The sequence below is a fragment of the Gadus macrocephalus genome, chromosome 1 (assembly GCF_031168955.1).
Source record: "Gadus macrocephalus chromosome 1, ASM3116895v1".
Taxonomy (NCBI): Eukaryota; Metazoa; Chordata; class Actinopteri; order Gadiformes; family Gadidae; genus Gadus; species Gadus macrocephalus.
The window spans coordinates 24,268,746-24,282,210 of NC_082382.1; the positions used below are offsets into that span (position 1 = coordinate 24,268,746).

At 52.3% G+C, this 13,465-nt stretch overlaps 2 protein-coding genes across 3 annotated transcripts in view; both read right to left on the reverse strand.

The window, feature by feature from the left end:
• The window catches only part of LOC132459247 (tumor necrosis factor receptor superfamily member 3-like), a 276,712-nt gene that overhangs the window by 110,141 nt on the left and 153,106 nt on the right, over positions 1 to 13,465 (reverse strand). The gene's annotated exons all lie outside the window — the stretch shown is intronic.
• On the reverse strand, positions 5,186 to 7,197 carry LOC132464406 (agrin-like). Its single transcript, XM_060060766.1, has 2 exons — positions 6,628 to 7,197; positions 5,186 to 5,593 (listed from the first exon to the last, which is right to left on the reverse strand). The coding sequence occupies exons 1-2, from the start codon at positions 6,835 to 6,837 to the stop codon at positions 5,201 to 5,203; spliced, it is 603 nt and encodes a 200-aa protein (XP_059916749.1). The 5' UTR covers positions 6,838 to 7,197; the 3' UTR covers positions 5,186 to 5,200.

A 13,465-nucleotide genomic window follows, 5' to 3' on the forward strand; every position in this document is an offset into this window, starting at 1 on the left:
GAATTCCTCGAGGATCAATCGAGTACTCGTTAAATCAAATCTATTTTTAGAATGCAACGCATCTGCAGCAGGAATAGGCCTGATGATGAACGGCAATATTACCAACCAAACATGTAGGCCTAATGCTTATTCTCCATCATAACAGAGTTATCAGAGTATTCATTATTTATTTTTGCAAACGTTCAAAACACATTTCCCTTACAAAAATAAATATGCGTCTCACAATTTAAATCACGTCGAACCAAGGCCTGTAACAGTTTAAAAAAAACGAAACAAGTAGCCTAACCATTGCAAATAAATGCTTAAAGCTGCAAATAAAACGGCAGCAAATGGACTATGGAAATACTCAGCGTTGTGATCTTCTCTACACGCCCGGGATTACAGCTGCGTCTTGCGGCGGTGAAAATATAGCCGACACACTTTCACTTTCACCGTTGCTGCGGGTCTGCTTTCCCGAACTCACCGTTGTGTTTCAGGAGCATATGTTGCCGCATAGTACTTTCTGGTAGCTCGATTTCGCTTGGCATATTTTACATTTCACCTTATGATCTCCTATTTCTTTAAAGTATTTCAATTCTTCGCTGCGGTTTGCTTTAACCGCCATCTCTTAACTTTTTGAATTCTGGCGTGCCTGCACACGCCACGGAACGCGCCATGGAAATGGATGCATTTAATTTTCTTTGTGCCCACGTCATGCGTTAGTGGCGGCCGACAGAAAATTGATACATTTGCTTCAGAAAACTTTGTTTGTGTGTGTATATGCAAACTCGAGTTTGCCTGTCCACCAACCGAGTTCATTTGTAACGAGTAGTACTCGAGTAATCGATTCCTCACGCCCATCCCTACCAGGTAGGGTGGGTAACCTAACCAGGTGGGGTGGGTAACCTAACCAGGTAGGGTGGGTAACCAGGTAGGGTGGGTAACCTAACCAGGTAGGGTGGGTAACCTAACCAGGTAGGGTGGGTAACCTAACCAGGTAGGGTGGGTAACCAGGTAGGGTGGGTAACCAGGTAGGGTGGGTAACCTTACCAGGTAGGGTGGATAACCAGGTAGGGTGGGTAACCTAACCAGGTAGGGTGGGTAACCTTACCAGGTAGGGTGGGTAACCAGGTAGGGTGGGTAACCTAACCAGGTAGGGTGGGTAACCTAACAAGGTAGGGTGGGTAACCTTACCAGGTAGGGTGGGTAACCAGGTAGGGTGGGTAACCTAACCAGGTAGGGTGGGTAACCAGGTAGGGTGGATAACCTAACCAGGTAGGGTGGGTAACCTAACCAGGTGGGGTGGGTAACCTAACCAGGTGGGGTGGGTAACCTAACCAGGTGGGGTGGGTAACCTAACCAGGTGGGGTGGGTAACCAGGTTGGGTAACCTACCTGGTTACCCAACCTGCTGGTTACCCCTAAGGTGACCTCGTCCAGCGCGCGGAGCCCGGCGTGTCACCGGGCCGGTAAGGGGACACCGGGAGTCTCCGCGGCCCCAGGCCTCCGTGGCACTCTGGGAGCACGCCGTGACAAACACAACATCCTCCTGGCCCGCCGGCGTCCACACAGAGCCTCCACAAAGCATTCCTCTGAGGCTCTCCTCCTTCTCTCTTTGTGTGGCACCCACCCCTTCTTTCCTCTCCTCCTCCTCTGTCTTCCTCTCCTCTTCCTCCATCATCCGTCCTATCGCCCTCCTGCCCTCCCCTCCTCGGCCTCCACCCCCAGGGGTGTGTGTGTGCGTGTGTGTGTGTGTTGGTGTGTGTGTGTCTTTACACGTCATACCCAACACTCAAGATAAAGGGTGGAAGACTCTCTTACTCAAAGTATGCGAGTATGAGAGAGTGAGACAGACAGACAGACAGACAGACAGACAGACAGACAGACAGACAGACAGACAGACAGACAGACAGACAGACAGACAGACAGACAGACAGATAAACAGAGGGAGAGAGAGAGACAGAGAGAGAGACAGACAGACAGAGACAGGGACAGAGAGAGAGAGGTACAGAGAGAGAGGGAGCGAAGAGAGAGAGAGAGAGAGGGGTAAAGAGAGAGAGAGGCATAGAGAGAGAGGGAGCGAAGAGAGAGAGAGAGAGAGAGAGGGGTAAAGAGAGAGAGAGGTACAGAGAGAGAGGTCTCCCAGCCTCACACAAAGCCTTTCTTCTTCTCCTTCCTCTGTCGACAATGCGTCTCCCCACCTTGCACACTGCCAGGCATTCCTGAGTCCACCCCACCTATCACGGCCGTCAGAGCAGGGCGCAGAGACCGCCACCGGGACACGTCCCGTCTTGTCCCGCTGACATCCCAGAGTGCAGTCTGGTCCCCGCTCCCGTCCCGGCGGCGGGCGGCTGCGGGACGGGGGGGGGGCGGGGGGGGCGGGGGGGGGGGGGGCTGTGTACGTGAGCGGGGGGGGGGGGGTGGGGGGTGGGGGGGGGGGGGGGGGGCATGGGACCACGCAGCACAAGTCTCTTCACTAACAAACACCACCCTAGTCGGAGGCAGCCCCAGGTTCTGCATTCTCTCTCCGCGCAGGGCCGCGGCCTGCCAAAGGAACGCGGGCAGGACCCCGTCCCCACCCGCCCCCCCGTCCCCCGTCACTCCCCCAAACACGTCGGAGGGAACAAAAACAGCCTAAGCCCACATTCACACCGGCTCCATCTCAAGCTTAAACTCCCTACAAGCTGTAGGCCAGTGTTCATGGGTCAGTGCATAATTGCAAAAGCGTCCGGCTAATGCAGTCTTTATTAGCTAAGTACTGCAGCACGGACCCAGAGTACACATCGCGCCGGCCAGGAGGGTTTCCACATATTCCAGAAATGATTCTGCATTGTTACCGTGCGGCTAAATATATATATGGTCTATATTTAATGGCCCGCGGTGGATATTGTTTCTGATACGGCTTCATTGGGCTCCTCGGGTTTTCTATCACCAGGAGAAAGCAGTGGCGTTTCCGTCTCCGTGTTCTCTTCCACACGACCGCTTGGTAGGCCTTATACATTTGAATAAACAGCATCGGCCAGTTCCTGCCATCCAGCCATGTGAATTAAACCCCCCCGGCATCCTTTAGGAGACAGAAAGGACCGTTTCTAGTCACCGGTGCCAACAATCCACCCTCTCCAGGACAGGAATTTAAAGAAAAAAGGAAAGAACTCAAAAGGGTTTGTGAAGAAAGGGTCTGCAGCACAGTGTGTGGACAGCGGCGGCGGAGACAAACAGCTTTACGTGTGTCTGCCAAAGTCTCCTAAACACTACAAACAAGCCCGCCTCATCTAGGAGGTGCATGAGCCAACTAAGGTTTGCGCGCCGGTTGGGGCGCCTGCAGACGGACCAGTCACGGGTTCGAAACCCCCAAAAAACACGACTGTCCGTTTGGGGTTGAGCCCCCCATAACAGGGCTGTTCTGTGTCGGGTTGCAACCCCCCAAAACAGCCGTTCTGGGCGGGGTTCCCTCACCGTTGTCATAAACCTTCCTTCCCAGGTGGTTCACTTCCCCTCTGAAGGCGTGGACACTCTGATGGCTCGGCACACCGCTGCTGAACAATCAACCCTCCCCTTCACTAACGTGACTAAATAAATAGACCCAATAAATCAAATGTCCCCTCCGGACGGGCACAGCAGAACTCCAACAAGGTGCTGAGCCACAGAGGCGTTCCACCTGCCGTGGCCAGGGGCCCAGTCCTCTTTATATATTTGTGTTACCGGCGCCGTATGGCAGATGTTTCTATCCAGAGCGCCTGAGAGTGAACACAGATACATTCAGGAGCCAAGGGGCGTCTTACTCAACGATGCCGGCAGGTAGACAGGCAGGGAGCACTGCAAAACCCCGGCAGGAATTGCGTGCGGATACCATCGCATCATCATGACGTCTCATTGAGATTGATTAGTCACACTTTAGCACGGCTCTCCTTATGCCTAACCACCAATAAGTTCTGATTCAGAAGAAACACTCGAGGGGTAGGAGAAAGGAAAATGCACTGCGGCTGAGATGGATGACTCTTCTAGATTTCTATCTGCTGAAACTATTTTGAGGATGATGGGCGCTCAGGCACAGACAAGTCCGATCGCCCAGCGTCCAAACTATCGCTCCAGCACGACAGCCCGCCTCGCCGTGCGGCTGGGACGACACAATCACAGCCCCACACACAAACGCAACGCTAACAGGAAATGAATAATCTTGCACTTTGCCCCCCTGTTAACCGCCAAGCGAACCGTCACAGGCCGTCTGGAGCGCACCGTCTGACGTAGAAGCACCGAGCGCAAAGGTCACGGGCTTCTCTCTTTCGGTTTCAACCACCGTCCACTGGTGTACACCCCACCCCCCCCCTCCCCCCCGGGGCCTCACCTGGGTGGAGGAAGGCCAGCGAGGCTCACCCGGAAATGACTCAGGTGTCTGAGGTTCACGGAATGCTGGGAAACCCTGCGCTCCGTGGCCCGCCCGCCCGCCCGCCCGCCCGCCCCGGGCTACGTTATTTCACCAGGCGCTGAGAAAGAGATTCCTGCCACTTAGCCTAATGCGCCTTCGCCTTAGAGTCCCTGGGAGCGTGGTGCACGGACACGTACGGGACGGCCCCCGGAACCCACCTGGGAGCTAGCGTGAGCAGCTAGCGGGAGCAGCTAGCGGGAGCAGCTAGCGGGAGCAGCACGCGCGGGGCGCCGTTGTTCCGGCACTGTTTGCTTTCCCCTGCCACGGATGGGCGACACTTATCTTTTCCAGTAACTGTCTCGGAATGGACTTGTGGGATTAGGGGGATTAGTGTCAAGGCTAGAGCTATTCACCCAAACCCCCGCCCTGGTTGAAAGTACAGTAGAAAGTACAGAAAGAACACCCCACACACACACACACACACACACACACACACACACAGCTCAGACCCCAAAAGACCCAACCCCCTAAAATAGGTTTGTTTCGCCCCACATGTCTGCCAACAGAAATCACGGGCGGCCCAATTCCATGACCCTCCCCTTGTGTTTTTTGGGTTGCGTGTAAATAGTTAATGGACTGCATTTATTTAGCACTTTTCTAACCCGTGGCCAGTGCCACTCGTAGTGCTTGACAATACTGCGAAACATTCGCCCATTCAAACACACACGCTCACACACCGACGGCGGTGTCGACCACGCAAGGCGACAGCCAGCTCGTCGGGAGCAGTCAGGGTGAGGCGTCGAACACCTCGGCGCTCCGCTAGGAGGAGCCGGGGCTCGAACCGGCGACCCTCCGGTTACGAGCCGACCCGCTCTACCTCCTGAGCCAAAATGCAGCCCGTGTGCGTGTGTTGGGGGGGGTTCCTCCAGACTGGGAGACCCAGGGGACCCCCCCCCCCCCCCCGCCGGGCCCCTGAGGTGCGCCTACCTTCCACGCAGTGCTCCACGTCCTCCAGGTTCCTCAGGGTAATCCTCATCAGGCTGGAGTTCAGCAGCAGCTCGTTGCGGTGCACCGGCCAGGGCAGCAACCCCGCCAGGTTCAGGAAGAAGATGCGCGTGTCGCCCGTGGCGACCTGGTTGTCGCAGATGCCGGGGTCCCCGAAGCCGCCGATCATCACCTTGTTGCCGCCGTCCAGCAGGATGTCGCCGTTGACGACGGTCTTCCCTTTGAGGTAGCGCCACACCCTCACCTGCGACCCAGGGAGACGAGGCGGTCAGATCGGGTGTCCTCCCTTCCCAGGGCTGACATACTTGCTTTGTGTTCGACGGAGTGGTACTCGGATAATGCTTTAAGACATGTGTCTATGGATACTACTGGATAATACTATTGTTGTCTACACGTTTTTGTGACGTTTTATATTCCTTGAAATGTCAACCGCCTGGAATCAGGAGGCCTCATTGCACTGAATTTCCATGCATGAAAATGAAGCTTTGCTGTTGCAAATACGGCGGTCTGTCTGTGTAAACTACAGACACTGCCTCAGTGACTGAGGAGCCTCTGAAACAAAGGTTTATAGCAGCAATATAATGCTTATTTGTGTTGACAAAAAAACAGTTTAGGCCTACCACAACTTAAACAATGCCATAGTTGCGGTCTGAGCATGAATAAACATCTAAACATCAAGGAACACGTCCAGGCAGAGGAAACGAGAACAGCGGAAATCCTAATAGAGCAAATAATATGGTAAGAACAGATCACGGCTTGGTCTTATCTGCCTGAGTTCTAAAGCCGGGCTGCTCGTCTCTACAGCCGGCCTGACACCACGCAAGGCGGCTCGATGGATTGGTGGATGGATAGAGTCTGTTGCCATAACATGCTTGTGATGATTACATACTCTGGCAGCCAGCCCTTGTAGCTTTATAATTGGTGACTACAGGAGGAAAGAAAAGTCCCCGCATCCGCTCTATGGATGAAACGGGTGCTTTGAAGAACCACTGCCGACCGGGTACAAATGCATGCGTTCCTGGGAACAAGTTGGAGACAAGTTGCCGGCGCGTTATCTCCGAATGACGGAAGAATGTGAGATGGTCTCCCGTGATCTGAAGTATCACGGGAGACCATCGAGTATTTCCCAGAAAAACATATTTAATCGATCATTAATCGGATAAAACACACACACACAACAACAAGTGGCGTTTATCTTAAATTAAAATACATAGGGGGTTTTGCAGATTCCGATGCATCTGAGTTCACCCAGTTCCATTGCCCGGGTCTGGGACCTACCTTGCAGGAGTATGTGTTGTGCACCGGGTCCATGTTCATGATCTCCTCCACGGTGCCGGTCAGCACGATCTTAGCCTCCTCTTCTCTCTTTTCCAGATCTTGTTCTGGGCAACTTCCATCGCACCTCTGACAGAAAAGCGCCAGTAGAAGCGTGGCCGTCCACCACCACCCCCGCCACACGCACAAGTGTCCCCGCTGCCCTGCTTCCATCTCGGCGTGAGAGGCGCAGAGTTACCGACCGGAAAAAGTTGGTGGAATGAAAAACGCTCCGCCCGGGACCTCGGGAGAACAAACACCGTAGATATACCCTCCGAAACTTCCCGACAAACTAACTCTAATCTCTCTCCTCTTTCAGCCAAACTCGCTGCATCTGCTGCTGCTGCTGCCGGCGGCTGGGAGACAAGGAAGGGGAAGGGATCCCTCTCTCTCTTTCTCTCTCTCAAGGAATGCGCTGCGCGACTCTCTCTCTCTGCGTCTCCCCCCTCCTCACCCGCGCGGCTCTCACAATGACGCCGTCTCGATTTGCATGCAATCTGAATTGCTGATCCGACAAGGCGAAGGGGACCTTCGGGTTTGGGATGCGTGCCGAGAGTAGTGTCACACGCCCCAGTCGGAGAGACGGTGCCTCTGCTGTTGGTCTGCGGGGAAAAGTGCTTTGTCGCTGGGAAAGAGAGAGCGGATGGTAATTGCAGTGCTTTGTTTTCTGGATGCGGCGTGCGTTGGCATTTTTGGTTGGTTGGGTTGAGCGCTGCAGTGTGCAAAGTTTCGCTGTCCTTTTAATTAAAATGAGGTTGGTTGACAATTTAACAACAGTAATTCAAAAAAGTGATTTTAAAACAGACAAAACATAATATTTTTAATTGACAGTTTGGCCTAATTATATTATATATATGTATATGTATATGTGTATATATATATATATATATATATATATATATATATATATATATATATATATATATTTATTTATTTATTTATATGCATCCCATGTATACCATGTATCAATACCAATAGGCTACTGTCTTATTTCAGTGGCGGGGTGTCCTCTAAATATCAGGGTCAGGGGGTCAGTAGGCCCATGGGACCACGTGTGGGCAGGCCTACCCCATAATTGGATCAGACCACTGGGGACCCCCGCCCAAAACGAACCGAAACCACAACACAAAACACAAGGATAATCCTGGAAACGAAAACACTTGTAGTCCTCAGGAATGTAACAGCGTCACAACATAACACCATCCACCGCATGTATGTTTTAACTTATCGTGGAGTTTTAGAATCCGTACATTCTGATGTATCACTGTACGGTTGTGGAATATAAAACGGCATAAACCACATATTGTGATGTATAGCTCGCGGACGTGGAATCTAAAGTAGTGCAAATGACACATTCTGATTTATAACGTGTGTTCGCCGAATACCAAGTAGTACAAACGCCCCTCCTGGCGCATCACGCGTGTATTTATAACGGAAAGCGTTTGGGATGAGATTCGTTCCCAGAATAGCGAGGCACCGGAGACAGATGTAGTGTAGGGTTCCCATTGAGCGATCACACAGATGAACCCTTCTGTAGTGCAGCCGCTGGAGATACCAAACTACACACACATGGCCCTTCCCTGGCTGGGAAACACGTTCCACAGCGCACAACATGCAACACAACCCTGACCCACAACCAAGGATTCACCCGTGGCGAGGAACCCGTCCCTGCGTCGATGTCTAAACGTTACCATCTGTCCGGCTTGTTGCTGTTCCCGGTTTTAAGAACAGACAAGCGCGTACGTTTCCAGCCCTCGGAAGCTGTAATTTTAACTATACGTCTATTCCTGGTGAAATGACAGGCTTCAGTTGGAGAACTGTCCTGCTCACGCTCCCCGGTCTGACAGCGGAACCCAGCCGCTTACTGGACCCGCGAGGAAAGTGTGACTTCTCCTCGTTTGTTTTGCTTTGGAATCCCCTCTTCCCTCGCGTCGAGGGACCGCTGGGGCTATATGTGGAGCTCTGAAGGGTTCGCAGTTTGACCGAACTTTGCAGTTCAAGGCTTTGAGGCCGGTGTGGTTTGGGATGTTTGGATAGCGCCTCATGATGTAATTACTATTAGAACTGCATGTGGAAGGTAGGTCGAATGCTATATAACCTTGCGATTCTTAGTGCTTGGCACTTGATTCTATGAACATCCTTACTGTACCGACAGCGATATCTTGTTGTTTCTTCTTCTTCTGACAAATGTACTGCATATGCCCTAAATGTAAATGTATGTTGAAACACCTTCACACACGTTTACTTTCCCATACGAATCATGGGAGGAAATGGAGGCATGTTGAATAAAGCTGATGATGAGGCTTTATGTTATATTGTCTAGGGGCCTAGACATAGTGACGTACTTAAAAAAAATAATGGCCTGATTAGTTCTCCACATTTCTCAATTCTTCTTTGGAATAACTCCACTGTCTTGAATCAGGAAAATTGGATCGGCGTGAGCGCGACATCCCATAAACATAAACCTCCAGCGCCGTCATAACGCTCCTTTGTCTCTCTGTCACAGCTCGTCTACGGAGCGTTGTCAAGGCGCTCGGTGGAGGGACGGGGGGGGGGGGACGACGACGACGACATGAACCCTATATCCTTGAAGAATTGGAAGACAACATGCCAAATCCTGAGCGGGGTGTTTTACAAGGGGAATGCCTCAGCAACTGTCCAAAACAACCGGGCTGCCAGAAGCAGACAGCGTCTCCAGCTGCGGCGTGGGTCGGCCCAGTCGGCGTGCACAGAGCCCGTGAGAGCCGCTCCTCCTCTGGTGTCGACGCGTCGACGTGCGCGCCCGCTCGCACGCCTCTCGGTAAACTTTCCAGAGCACATGAACCGTCATGCCCCCCGACGGCGTCTGCTTATCCCACAAATATTTCCCGGCGAAGGGCCCGCTGAGCGTCAACAAGCTTTGACAAGCTCCGACATCTCCATAAGCCCCCCCCACCCCCCCCCCCCCCCCTCACTGGCCTTTTGTCAATCAACTCATGTGGCAGATGTAATTACAGTAGAGGAGGGGGGGGCTGGAGGGGGAGGGTGGAGGGGGGGGATTAGGGGGTGGAGGTGGTGGAGGAAGGGTGGATGTTACGGTAGAGGTGGGGTAGAGGTGGAGGGGAGGTATGAGAAGGGTGGAGGTGGTGGAGGAAGGGTGGATGTTACGGTAGAAGTGGGGTAGAGGGTGGAGGGGAGGTATTAGAGGGGTGGAGGTGGTGGAGGAAGGGTGGATGTTACGGTAGAAGTGGGGTAGAGGGTGGAGGGGAGGTATTAGAGGGGTGGAGGTGGTGGAGGAAGGGAGGATGGTACGGTAGAAGTGGGGAGGAGGGGGGGGGGATTAGAAGGGTGGAGGTGGTGGAGGAAGGGTGGATGTTACGGTAGAGGTGGGGTAGAGGGTGGAGGGGAGGTGTATTAGAAGGGTGGAGGTGGTGGAGAGGAGGGTGGATGGGCTGGGCTGGTAGAGGACGGAGGGTGGGTGGAGATGGGTTTGTGTGAGGGGGGGGGGGGGGGGGGTAGAGGGCTAATTGAGCGGAGTGGTTGGGTGGAGGTAGTGGAGGAGGGGGGGGGGGGGGGGGGCGGGCGTGGCTGTCATCGTTCCAGTGCATCACTCAGGTCAGAGATCTCCTTCTCTCTGCCGGGGTGTGTTTTATGAGTTTTAGAACTTCGGAAAGAATGGGCGAGTTGGCGCGTTGCCACGCCGACCCGCCCGCCCGCCACTCCGGAGCGACGTCCCGCCGTAACGAGCGAATCAATAAACACATCGTGAAAAACTGCAAGTACTTCGGCTAACTTCCCTCAAGTCGGGTCACCTTGCATTCAGATTTAATATTCCAGTTTGTACTTTCTATATCATATTTAGACGTTGAAAACGTCTTAATATACTCAAGAACGAATAGTGTGAGCTGAACGTACAGCACGACTATATCATACTATGCCACCATTTATCTGTACTGAACACCTTTTTGACTCAACATTTTTGTTATTTTAACTCTATTCTACAACTCAATCAGGAATACTTTATACTAATCTACTTGGACGTTGTTTTACTGTACCCGTGTAGGATATCATTTTAACTGCACGCTTGTAGGGAAACCATTTCAACTGCACTCTACTCGGACATCATTTAACTGCACACTTGTAGGAAACCATTTCAACTCTACTCCCCTTGGACGTGCTTTTTAACAGTTCTCCTGTAAGACATCACTTTAACTGTACTGGATCATGACATCGTCTTAACCGTTCTCCTCTTGGACACCGTATCCACCACAGTTTCCAGCCGTGAAGGCCCTCTGCGGTGTGCCTCCCGCAGCGCGACAGACGATCCTGGATCGACGCCGGGGCTGTAAACCCATCACAGTTCACCGTAGTTTCAGGTCCAGCCGCGTAAGCGATAGCACGCGATGTGCGCGCTATAAATAATTCACAGAGCACGGTTGTTCCTCGTCTCGCTGTCCTTCTGCGAGGCACATTCCTAGCCCCGATAAGAGGAGCTGTGGTCCAGCGGAGCCGTTTGATTATCACACATGTTCTCACAACATTTCTCCTGTCTCACCACTCCTCCCCCTCTCTCTCCTCCTCCATCTCTCTCTCCCTCACCTCCTACTCTCCTTTATCCTCTCTCTCTCCTCTAACCTTCTCTCCTCTCTGTTTCATTGTGTTGGAAACCGCCAGAACTGGATTTGAGGTCACATATCCATCCATCCATATATATATATAAACATACAGATATACACATACAAACATACATATAAAAATACATACATACATACTTACGTACTGTAGCAACGACAATGCTACATGCCACCCTCCACCTAGGTTTGAGTGGGCTGCTCCAGACATGAGTTTGAAGGACACTTCAAACTCAGAGGGCACCCCCTGAGTGTGTGTGGTGATGGCTGGTTTCACCTGCCATGCTCACTGATGGCTCAATGTGCAGCAACAGGTGTGCAGCCTCACCAGCCCCAGAGTCCAGTCAGTCTGACTCGGGCCAGGTGAGGCTGCTTCATCCCCACAATCCAATACGTACATGCATACAAACATACAGACACTAACGCACACACACACACATCCACACACACACACACACACACACACACACACACTGTCGCTCACAGTCACACACAAGTCTCACAAAGAGGAATTCCTGTGTTATCAGGGGGGGCTGTTGTCTTTTGCTTCTCCAGTGAACTGTGTGCGTGAGCAAATGTGTGTGGGTGGATGTGTGTGTGTGTGTGTGTGTGTGTTGTGTGTGTGTGTGTGTGTGTGTGTGTGTGTGTGTGTGTGTGTGTGTGTGTGTGTGTGTGTGTGTGTGTGTGTGTGTGTGTGTGAGAGAGTGAGTGAGTGTGGGGCGTGTGTATGTGAGTGTTTTTGTGTGTGTGTGTGTCTGTGAGTGTGTGTGAGTGTGTTTATCAGGTATCGGCTTGGGAACAGCGTCCATCTATCTGCTCCACACCAGCACACACTGTGTCCTGTTACCCCTAGTGTCTCTATGACTCTCTCTCTCATTGCCTGCCATGTCTCTCTCTCTCCTTCTATCTCTCTCTCTGTCTCTGCCTCCCCCTCTCTCTCTCTCTCTCTCTCTCTCTCTGCCTCCCGCTCTCTCTGTCTCCCTCTCTGTCTCTCTCTTGCTCTCTCTCTTTCTCTATCTCTCTCTCTTTCTCTCTCTCTCTCTCTTTCTCTCTCTCTCGCTCTCTCTCTCTCCCCCTCTCTCTCTCTCTCTCTCTCTCTCTCTCTCTCTCTCCTCTCTCTCTCTCTCTCTCTCTCTCTCTCTCTCTGCCCCCTCTCTTTTTCTCTCTGTCCACCTCTCATTTCTTCAGCGTGTCTGTCTGCCACATAATATGTCAATGGTCTGCCTGTTTGTCTGTCTGCCTTCTAGTCTGTCTGTCTGCATGTTTCAAAATCAATACTGAAGCCAAGACAGATGGTTGGACAGGCCGAGATAGACAGATAGTTGGATAGACAGAGAGACCGACGGATAGGCAGACAGGAAGACAGACAGACAGAAGGGAGAAAGACAGTCAGACAGTAAGACAGACAAAGACTCTACTTCTTGCGTCAAGGTGTAGTGGGAGGAATGGCATGACACCTGGTTTGATGTCCCAGCATTCACCTGGAATGTACATATTGACCTGGGCCACTCCCACTCTGGCTATACCTCCTCTCTACCACCTCTCTCTCTCCATCCATACCTCTCTCTACCCGCCTCTCTCTCCTCCATCTAAACCTCTCTCTACCGCCTCTCTCTCTGACTCCATACCTCTCTCTACCGCCCCTCTCTCTCTTCATCCATACCTCTCTCTACCACCTCTCTCTCTCCATCCATACCTCTCTCTAACCGCCTCTCTCTCTCCATCTAAACCTCTCTCTCTACCCGCCTCTCTCTCTCCATCCATACCTCTCTCTACCGCCTCTCTCTCTCCATCTAAACCTCTCTCTACCACCTCTCTCTCTCCATCTAAACCTCTCTCTACCGCCTCTCTCTCTCTGACTCCATACCTCTCTCTACCACCTCTCTCTCACTCCATACCTCTCTCTACCACCTCTCTCTCACTCCATACCTCTCTCTACCACCTCTCTCTCCTCATCCATACCTCTCTCTACCGCCTCTCTCTCTCCATCCATACCTCTCTCTACCGCCTCTCTCTCTCCATCTAAACCTCTCTCTACCACCTCTCTCTCTTCATCCATACCTCTCTCTACCGCCTCTCTCTCTCCATCTAAACCTCTCTCTACCGCCTCTCTCTCTCCATCTAAACCTCTCTCTACCACCTCTCTCTCTTCATCCATACCTCTCTCTACTGCCTCTCTCTCTCACTCATAC